At 37.1% G+C, this 10,769-nt stretch overlaps 1 protein-coding gene across 1 annotated transcript in view; it reads left to right on the plus strand.

Annotated features, from left to right (window-relative positions):
- Window positions 1-10,676, plus strand: part of SLC9A8 (solute carrier family 9 member A8) — a 118,116-nt gene extending 107,440 nt beyond the window's left edge. Inside the window, exon 16 of the mRNA XM_051976573.1 lies at window positions 1,101-10,676. Within this exon, the coding sequence (XP_051832533.1) occupies window positions 1,101-1,208 (108 nt within the window). The 3' untranslated portion in view covers window positions 1,209-10,676. The remainder of the gene's footprint in view (window positions 1-1,100) is intronic.
- The last annotated feature ends 93 nt before the right edge of the window (window positions 10,677-10,769 follow it).

Consider the following 10,769-nt stretch of genomic DNA (forward strand, 5'->3'; position numbering starts at 1 on the left):
TGGGCCAGCATTCCCCTTAGGCATGAGGTTATCCCACATGTACTTTCTCAGCATGGAGATGCAGTTGGAGATCATTCAAGTAGACTGTTTATAGTTGAACTGTAGAAAAACAAGCAACTTTCATTTTGTTTTTTTCTTACAGTGAACTTGAAAGATTGTAAGGTATCGTGTGAAATGCTTGTTAGATTCAGCATCTGCTATTTTTTTCTAACTTCTGTTTTTTTACTGGGCTAATAATAGACAATCTTACTTGCTAACTTTGTTTTTAGTTAGCAAAGAATGTAATGAATTGATTGTAAAATCTGAGCTCTGGAGATATATATTAATATAACAGTTATGCAGGAGTCTTGACAGTAGATTGATCCAGAGCTTTTTGGATCTTAGTTTCTCTACCACTTGATCATGACAGACAGTGCAAAGTCTAGTTAGATTTTTCCTGCTTTCAGACAAGCTTCAGACTAAACTAAAAAAGCTTTCAAATAAAGACCTGGTAACACTTAAAAATCATACGGGCATACCGTGCCTAACATTATTCCAACTAATCTCATTTTATAAGTGGCTTTAATATATCATACACAAACACCACTTCAAAACCTCATCAGTTATAGTTGTGGGTCAGCATCAAAGCAAAAATTGAATAGTTGGTAATGATCAAAATTATCATTTGAGTTTCAACATAGTAAGTAGCATTTGCCTTATCACTCTCCATATGAGCTAGTTTTGGCCATTCTTACTATCTTACCAGTCACTGCCTTTGCTCTGTGTGCATAAATATGCCTGTATAAGACTGTTTTCCCTAATAATTGTGTTTTCATAAAACCAGTTAATCAGTCAATTATATATGTATTAAGCACCTACTGTATAATAGGCACTGTGTTAAGTTGACATTAGGTGAGATGTGTGTATTTTTCTGTATTTTCCAATTTTCTTGAATCCTGAGGGCCCCATTTTAATTTTGAACAGTACCTTGTCATTTTTTCCCATCACAAACATGAGGTCAAATATGACCATATGTAGTCATTAAGTTGTAAAACTGGAAAATGTTTTATTTGCTGCATTTGATCCTGCTATTATAGCAGTTCTTTTGTTTTCTCTCTCAGGATTTGCATCATGGACGAATTCAGATGAAAACTCTTACCAACAAATGGTATGAAGAAGTGCGCCAGGGACCATCTGGCTCAGAGGATGATGAGCAGGAACTGCTCTAATGCAGAAGAGGCTCTAGGACAATTACAAATGAGATTACCACCATTGAGATTTTTAGTCATGTACAAGGTCTGATGCTAAAAGCTGTAAGAAACCTTGAAGCTTATGCCTCCCCGGAGGCAGCCCTGTATGTAAGTATGCTGCACATACAGATACTGTTAAGTATGACCTCCTCTAGATGAACTAGTTTTGTTTATAATTGCTGTGGTATGTAAGAATAGCTAAGTGGCTTAAAAAAAGTGAATGATGGATTTTAAGCTAGAATTTCCCAGACCTCCAAGCCAAGATGGTTGCTTTGAAATATGTGTTTTTTTCCCTCTTATTTTCCATTTTACATGTCTGCCATAAATGTTTTGCATCAATACTTATTTGTTTGATAACTCTACAAGAGTGAGTAGCACATTCTCTGTAGAATTTTTCATTATTGCTTCTCTGCTGTGAACTTTCATAGATCAAGCTGTGAATTGTGTGACTTTTTGTAAAGAAGAATCTGTCATTTCTGACCCTGAACATTAGAAGTGACCAGCAAACAGTGGTAGGAATAGATAATAGTGTGTGGCTGTAACTTTTAAATGGTCTCAGCCTTTCCTGGACAAGTGTTTTCATTGTGCTTGCCGAGTTGGCAGGCAGAGTCCTGACATGAGCAGACATCTGCACATGTAAGACTGGATGGCCTCCCCTTCAAAACAACAACAACCAAAAACTCAAAACTACAAAATATTAAGGTATTCCAATCCCCCAAAAGATAGTTTTAGTTGAAAAGACAAAGCACAAGTATATTAGTTTTGATACCTATTTTTTTCAGCACTCCAAAGAAAAATTGGCGATGTCTTTTTTATTTAACATATGTTGACACCATGTACAGAATCTTAGAGTAACAGGCAGCTAGTTTCCCCAGGAAACTTTGAATGTTTACATTTAAACCCTTAGCCAGATGCAAGTCCCATTACTTCACATGGGATTAGGAAGTGTGCCTCTCCTACGCTGTTCATATAGCTGAGTCAAAGTGAAATTCTAGTTTTTGCCTCTGTAGAGTGCCAAACAGACAGACTGATATCATTGGCCAACATCTATATTTTGATGTATGTATGCTTTTAAAAAGCAAAAAGAACCTTCCAGTCCTCATAACCGACTTCTGACAGAGGTGATGTGCCGGAGGGCAGCTCTCTGGTCATTTTGCCGGTGTGGCCTCTGGCCACTTCTGTTGCACGTTTCTCCTCCTGCTCTTTCCTAATTCACCAAAGCTCTTCCAAGCCTTACTGTCACAAGCTTCTGGCTATCACAGCACCACTCTCATCGCTGTTCCCATCAACCCTCTTTAGCCAGTACCGCTGTGATCACAGCCATGACCATTTTTATTATCATCATCATCTGGTGAATGAAAGTAACATCCAGAACCTGGTTCCTCTTGAAAAGAGCATTTGAACAGTACAAATCTTTACTTAAATCCCAAGGTCACTACTCTGATAACCTTGAGATTCCTGTAAGAAGGAGGACCTGAAAATCTTCTCTAGGCTGTTGGGACCACTCTGTGCCCTTTCCTTCCTGCCACCTGTGTGGGCAGTCATGACTTGAACAAACATCTGTACATACAGGTTCTGGGCATTACCTCACCTCTTCTAGTCACTATAGATGTGTTATAATTCATGCAAAAAGTAGTTCTTTAAAGAGACAAGCATTTAAAATATTTTTGAAATCTGTGTTCTACTTATGGTATCCTTACACTTGAGAAATAAAAAGGTCAGTAATCCATTTAAAAAATATCTATTATATAGTGAGAAGCTGCATGACAGAGTAGGTAAAGAGCTGGTTTAGGAAGATTTGGAGTCAAGCCCTTCCTTTGATACATAGTAACTGTGTGATCATGGGTTAAGTTATGGAACTGCTAAGTGTCCACTTAATGTCCCAGCCAGTAACTCCCTAACATTACAGATTGCAGGTGTTGGAGGAATTTCTACACAGGGGGTCCTTTTTTACTGATGAAATCTCAGGCCTGCACCTATTTTCTCAAAATAGTATAAAATATTAAATAAAGCTTCTGACACCACAGTATTCTGAATTTCAGGGGCAGTGACCAGTTAATCTTTCATATTACCCTCTGCACTTTGGAGAAATAAATCATATCAATGTGAAGTGAGATTCCCAAAGCTCCCCCTATAGACTAGCCTGGAACTCACTTTACAAGCCTTACTTTGTCACTAATATCTTAGTTGCCTTGAGCACAATTTAATTTAATTTAGCTTTTTAGGAAAAAAAAAAAAAAACAAAACAAAACATTTATCACAAGTGGGATGATTGGTTCATATTAATGTCCTTTACTCAGGGTAGTGTGCAAAAAGGAATGGCAGGTACACTCATCCTATTGATTGATTAAGAACAATTAGATCTTTTTTGTATTGATCACTTTATTAGGAGGGAATATTAATGATTATCAAGTAGTACTGGAAAGAGTTAGACTTGGTACTTGACACTGTCAAGTTTAAAGTTTAACCAGGAAATGCTTTACATATCTTTTTTTTTTTTTTTGATTATTGAAAAGTTAAATTATGCTTTTAACGAAGATTTACTTTTCCTACACAAAATTACACCAAGTATTCCAGCATCATGCTTTAACTTTTATGACAATGGTAAAATAGCTGAGGCATGGGCATGGGGGTGGAGAGAGGTAAGAAGGTGTACACCAGTAAGGAAGATTGGCATATTGAAGATTGAAATCCCATTATACTGGCATTTTCTTATTTTTTTTTTTAACAATGAGATGAATCAATAATTAATGACTTTATACTGTCTTCACTACTGTAGAATTTGAATCCATGAGAAATGGTCTATGAGATATTCTCAGAGTAATGGCTGGGGACCTTGAATTATAAGTTCTGATAATGATTTTGGTTGACATTTATATGATACAGAAGTTGGCAAACAATTTTATCTACATTTTCTTACTCTGATTTGCTATTTAATTTTACTCCCAGAATTTGCCTGGTCCTAAATTTAGCTGACTTTAAAAGCTTGCCAACATTATTGACCATGTACTACTTTGAAGTTTATGAGTAATAGCAACATTTAAAAACAAAGATTTAAAAAAATAAATAAATAAAATAAAAACAAAGATTTAGTTGCTTCAGTGATGATGATCAGGATTGCATGCATACCAGGAGATAGCCATGTCTCCATTCTAATCCTGCCTCAGTCACCAGAACTCTATTCTGTAACTGAGCCATTCTCTACCTTTCATTATTGTTAAATGGAAATTATATATACTGGAGCAAATTCATGTACATAAAGCCCAATGGAGAGGCTCTAAAAGCCTTTTATTTAATAAGAGGCAGCCTTTGTTAAAAGCTAAGAGGACATCTGTATATAACACCATTGGAGCTTTCCTGCCCTCTGCTGGAGGAATACAGATTTAGCTCCAACTATGAAGAGTATTTGCATAGAGTTTAAGCAATGATCGTGCAAGTGAGTTATTTGAAGAAAATGAATTTTCTTACATATATAAAAGGAAAGAGTGACAAGTTTTTGTTGGATTTTAAAAAATATATATTTCTTTATATATATGTAAATATTTATATATAACCAAAAATATGCAGAAAGCAGTGCTCTTGAAAAGGTTAATACATTGGAGATTATAAATATGAATCTGAATGCAACTTTCCTAACTGACTTACTTATATTCGGTGTACTAAATAGAGCCATAAAACAAAAGATTGAACTTTTTCTTAAGGGAATGAGAGAAGTTTAAAATTGGGAAGCCTTTTTTCAAAGAATTTTCAGAACTAGAAGTAGCCTTCAAGATGATCTTTCTACCACTTAATTTTACAGAGGAGAAATTATGTGCCATAGAATAGGAATAACTTAAGCAAGTAATGTTAGCCTCACAAGCAGAAAATGTCACTTATAAAAAATGCTAATGAAGTTTGAAACAAGAGCAAGATCACCATTGGCCAGCTGTCAATATAGGAAACTTGCCAACTGGATTTTTTTTCTCTTTTTTAACCAATGACTAATGCCAATGAAACTTGTGGTCTGTATCTTTGAGTTGAGTGACATCACTCAGAATGGGGGGGAAATCACTCAGAATTAAGGCACAAATATAACAATTTGTATGAAGCATGACGAGGAAGTGAAAGGAGAAACATCCTCTTCCTTGAGTTTTGGATGTGGTGGTGAATGGAGGTTTAAGCAAGTGAGGCTTTCCCAATTCCGGCCCATCCCTTCTCCTGTTTGCTATCTGTGGCTTCCCCAAGAGAAGTGGAAAGGAAGTTAGCCGTTCTCCCTGGTTTATATCCATCAGTTGCTGTTGGCCTTGTCTGGCAGCTGCCTGCAAAGCTGCTCAGTGCACTTCATTTCACAGGAGTGCCAGCCAGGGCTGGACATAGTGCGTCTTCAATATTCACATGGAAAGGTTGATGACAGACTCAGCCAAAAAAAAAAAAAAAAGTGCAGCCAATTAGATGGCACCTTTGAGTTGTCTCACAAAAGATACTTAGCTGAATTCAACAAGGAAACATCGAGCTGCCACTTGTTAACAACTTGCTTTGTACAAAGCTTCATACTGATGCTAGGGAAGGATGTAATTTGGATAATTTGTTGTCTTCACATTCATGAAACTTACAGTCTAGTAGAATAGCGAGATCTAGATCAGTAGCTATAAAACAAATGCATGCAATGCTGAATTCCTTCCTGTATTATTTCACATGCAAAGAAAGGTGCTCTTTAGCATTCTTTTCTGGGCACTGAGGGAAATTCTCTGATGATGAGGGCCTGACCACCTTGCTGCCATCTGCATGTTTGGGTTGGTTTGTTGTTGATACCAAAGTAATTTTATTTCTTCTACATGATAGCTTTTGCAAAATTTTCACTGTTGTATTTCATGCCCAGGGCTGCTAGATTCTCTTGGGGTTTGATTATTATTTTCATTATTTTTAGTCCTTTGCTTTCTAAATGTATAGGGAAGGAGGTCGTGGTTTGCTTTTCAATTCTTGTAACACATTTTAAACAAGGATATGGAACTAAGTAAAAGTTATGTTTATTTTCCCTATCTTTCCTCCTTTCCTACAAATAAATAAGCTGTGATAGATTTTGTTTGTTATTAGTAACTGATTTCTGTAAAACTATGGGTCTGTTTATTATTGATTTGTGAAGAGGGATTGAAATGGGAGGAAAGTTGGAGATATATATGCTGTATAGCCATTATGCTGTAATTTTTCCATGCACCTTATATTGCAGAAATATATAGGAAACAATGGTGTAGGAGCCTGATTATTTATTTTGAAATAAAATTGAATGTTGGCAAACTGTAAGGTGCATTACTGGATTCTAATTGCATGGGTGATTTGCAAATTATTTGGCAAGCATTCCCTATTTGGAATTCTGCAAAATTTGGTACTATTAAGTTAATTTCTCCAGAGATGATCCAGTATAGACCACAGAGACCCATGACAGCCAATGAGCTATAAATCTGCCCACATAAGCATGTTAACATTTGCATAGAACTTTAAGATTTATAAAATGTCTCTCCTCTGCTTCCCCTTCCCCACTAATTCTGAGCTAGATAATACAAGTATTATTATTCCCTCTTTTCATGTAAGTAAACTCCAACTCATAGTTCGTAAGTGACTTGCTCACAGTCACAAGGCAAGGAATTGGCACAACCAGTGTTTGATATGCAAGTATCCTGACTTCCAAATTCAGCATTCTTTTCAGTTCAGACTGCCTGGTTGTATTGTACCAGAGGCCTTCTGTTGACAGGGCCTTGACTACAAGTTTCCTTACCCTTAAAAGAACCTTTTGTCCCACTGATTTAACTAGCTCTTGGGCTGCCATGGTATAACCCATGTTACAGACAACTTTGTGCTTCCTGTAAGATGACAACCAGCTGAGTAACAGCAGCCAAAAAGTATGATTTAAAGAGGAAAAAGACCATATGATGAATATAGAAAAGCATGGAAAGATTTAAATGAACTGGGGAAGTAAGCAGGGCCAGGAAAACAATATCACAAGTACAACATTGTAAATTGAAAGAACTACCTCCCATCATGAAATAATGTAAAGCAAATATTGCAAAATTTCAAAGAATAAGCTTGGTCCCAAAGAAGACATATGAGAAAATAAATCTCTCTTAATTCCTCTGCAGAAGTGGGATGTTCATAAGTATGCAACACTGCATTTATCTTTGATCTTTTTTGATAGTAATAATCAGTTTTGAGGATTTTTTCTCTTACTATTTTTTTTTTCCTTTTAAAAATGTTATATGGGATGGTTTTGGGGGAATGGAAGAGGAAGAAATTTAGGCAATGTAGGAAGAAACTATATTAATAAAATTTTGTTTAAAAAAAGGGAGAAAGGGAGGAAGCTCAAGGGATTGTGCCATTTTTTTCAAAAGGGCTTATTATATCATTTCTAACAGCCCCATTTTACAGATGAAGGAATAATCTCAGAAAGGCAAAATGACTTACCTGGAGCCACCTTGCCAAAAAAATGGGACTTTTAAGGTCACACAATTCAATCTCTTATTTCACATGAAGAAAAAAGCTCAGAACTGATTTTCTCTGGTGTAGAAAGAGCTGGATGCTGAGCCTTGGTCTTTTTGACTTAAACTCCAATAATTCTTGTTCACACATTACTATGTAGTTCACAGATGGGCAGAAAAGATGAGCTGGCAGAAGAGGGAAATGTTATGCTGTTGAATCCCTAGAGTGTTTAAATATGCAGGTCTTTTAGCGTTTTTTTGAGATCTCAAACATGTAAACCAAGCAATCTGCTTTTGAACTGGTGCAAAGGCATCCAACAAGCCATGCCTTGATATCCACAGGATAGCAGTGGGATTTGCTGGGCTTTCCATCACAAACTCCCAAAGCAAATCTTCTTGAAGATGGCCTACTGGGCTACATGAATAGAACTACAAAAGCCACATAAAGCAAATGGTCCTAGAAAGGATTAGAGGAAGTTGGTTCAGGGAGAGTCCTGTCTAGGGAGAAGAGCTAAAGATACACAGTCTATCAGTAAGTAGGATGAAGGCAGAACCCTGGACACTGAAAAGAGGCAGCATAGGGGAAGGGAAAGATTACTGGGCTAGGAGTGTGGAGACCTGGCTCATACTGATGGCCCCCTACTAATAATAGGTAACTCATCCTCTCTGGATGTTGGCTTTCTCATCAGGAAAATGAGGGAGTAGGTTTCTCAGGGTAAATTGGTCCAACCAATCTGGAAAATGAATTTAAAATTATACTTCAAAAACACCACAAAACAAACAAAAACCAATTTCTCCATTCATGCTATTTAATAGGCATATAGCCTAGAAAGAGAAATTGGCAGGAAAGGTCCCATGTGTATAAAATATAGCAGGAAGGAAGACAGTAGGTGACCATCAGTTGGGGAAGGGTTGAACAAACAATGGTATAAGTATAATGGAGTATTCCACCCTGAGAAATGATGAACATGAAGAATTGAGAGAAAATTGGGAAGGCAATTATATGAACAAAATAAACAGCTAGGGGAATAATTTATAAGAATCACAACAGTAAAGCTAAACAATTAAAAACTTCAAAACTTTAATCATTGCAATGCCCACTGTGACTTTAGAGACCTGATGGTGAAGAATTCCTACCTTCTTCATTGTGTTTTACATATAATTTCAGACATGGGCAGTGCATTTTGTTTATACTGACTTTATACTGAGTTCTCTTTTGGAGGAAAGGAGTCACTGGAAAGCGAGTGGTGTAAAAAAAATTTTTTTAAAATTCCTTTCAGCTTTAATATTTTGATTTTACAAGTCTTATTAATAACACTTTCACATTTATTCCTTTTTTCTCCTCCAAAGCCCTTTCATATACATCCATGGTATCATTTGATTCTAATAACCTCACCTTGAGTTAGGTAAGCAGGAATTATTAACCCAATGCTGCCACTGACCTGGGGCAAGCCACTTTCTCTCTCAGGTCCTTGTTATCCAGGCCCTTCTTGCTGAATATTCTTTTTTCAGGCCTCATTTTTCTTGATGTCTATGCAGTACTCGGGGAACTAGGTGTGTCCAAGTGGATAAGTTTGCTGGGCCTGAAGTCAGGAAAGCTTATCTTGAGTTCATATCTGGCCTTAGATACTTACTGGCTAGTATAACCCTTGAACTAGTCACTTAATCCAGTCAGCCTCAGTTCCTCATCTTTAATATGACCTGGAGAAGGAAATGGAAAACCACTCCTGAATTTTTGCCAAGAAAACAGCCATACATGATTTAAACAACTGCACAATAAAATAACTTGCAGTGTTGACACTTCTCATTGTCATTCCATATACTTTCCTATGTGGATTTTCAAGACATTCCCTGGTGGTTCTACCTGAGCCTTCCTCAATCTCTTTTGCAAGATTATCATCCATGTCCTACCCTTCTGTGAAGGAATACCTCTGGGCTCATTTTCGCTTTCTCTGTCAATCTCATCAATTCTTACCAGGTTCAACCAAATCTACATAGCCAACTCACCAAAACTTCAGTCTGCCATCTCCCAGCTAGCAGTGTACCTCTCTGTTTGCATGTCCCATCGGTGTCCTAAATATTCAAAACAGAATTCAACATTCTTCCTTTTCTTGTAGCTGATCATCTTACACAGGACTGACAGCATCTCTGTTCCCTATCCAAATAATCACTCAAGTCAGTTCTTTACTCTTTGGTCTCCTTCACTCCGATTTGCCAAGTTTTATCAACTGAACTTCCACCATCTCTTTCATCCTCTACATCTTCTCTCCATTCACAAAGCTATCATTCCATTTGAGGTGTTTATGGGTCTCCTTGCTTTGTCTCTCTTCCATTCTGTCTCTTCCAGTTACCAAATTGATATTGCTAAAACACAGGCCTGACCATGTCACAAAATTTTTTGCTCAAGAAGCTTCAGTAGTCTCTTATTGCCTTCTTGTTTGGCATGTAAAACCAACATGGTTCTAATTTAATTTTCCAGACAGATTTCATATTCCTTCATTGTAGGCACAGATTTAAAGCTGGAAGGGACCTTGGAAGTCCAATCCCCTCTTTTTACAGGTGAGCTGAGGCATTCAGGTCAATGGGATTTGAACCTGTCTTCCTGACTGCAGATCCTAAGATCCAGCACTTCCTCTGACACTAATCTAAATGCTGCCTTTGAATTAAATGATCCTGACAACCTAATTTATTTGCTGATCTCTATAAACATTCCATCTGGTGCCTCTGCTTTTGCCTAGGCTGTCCCTTAATTCTGGAATGTCCAACCTCTTCATCTGCCTCTTGGGAGTCCTATCTTCTATAAAAAGACATTTTCTGATCCTTTCAAGCCCCACTCCATTAGTGTTCCTTTGCCACTCCCCCAATTTGTATAAGAATTTATATTTAATTTGTTATTCTTCCCCCTTCCCCAAAATGTAAGCACTGTAAGGGGCAGAACTGTTGTTATTTTTGTATCCCCACGTCCTACTGCACTTTAAATAAATGCTTGTTAAACTGACTTATAGTGCCCTGGGATTTTATAACTACATCTAAACTGGAGCAATCTTTCCCAACCCCCTCAAAAAAATAAACAAACAAAAAAAACCAGCCA

Source organism: Antechinus flavipes, chromosome 2, assembly GCF_016432865.1.
Source record: "Antechinus flavipes isolate AdamAnt ecotype Samford, QLD, Australia chromosome 2, AdamAnt_v2, whole genome shotgun sequence".
Lineage (NCBI taxonomy): Eukaryota > Metazoa > Chordata > Mammalia > Dasyuromorphia > Dasyuridae > Antechinus > Antechinus flavipes.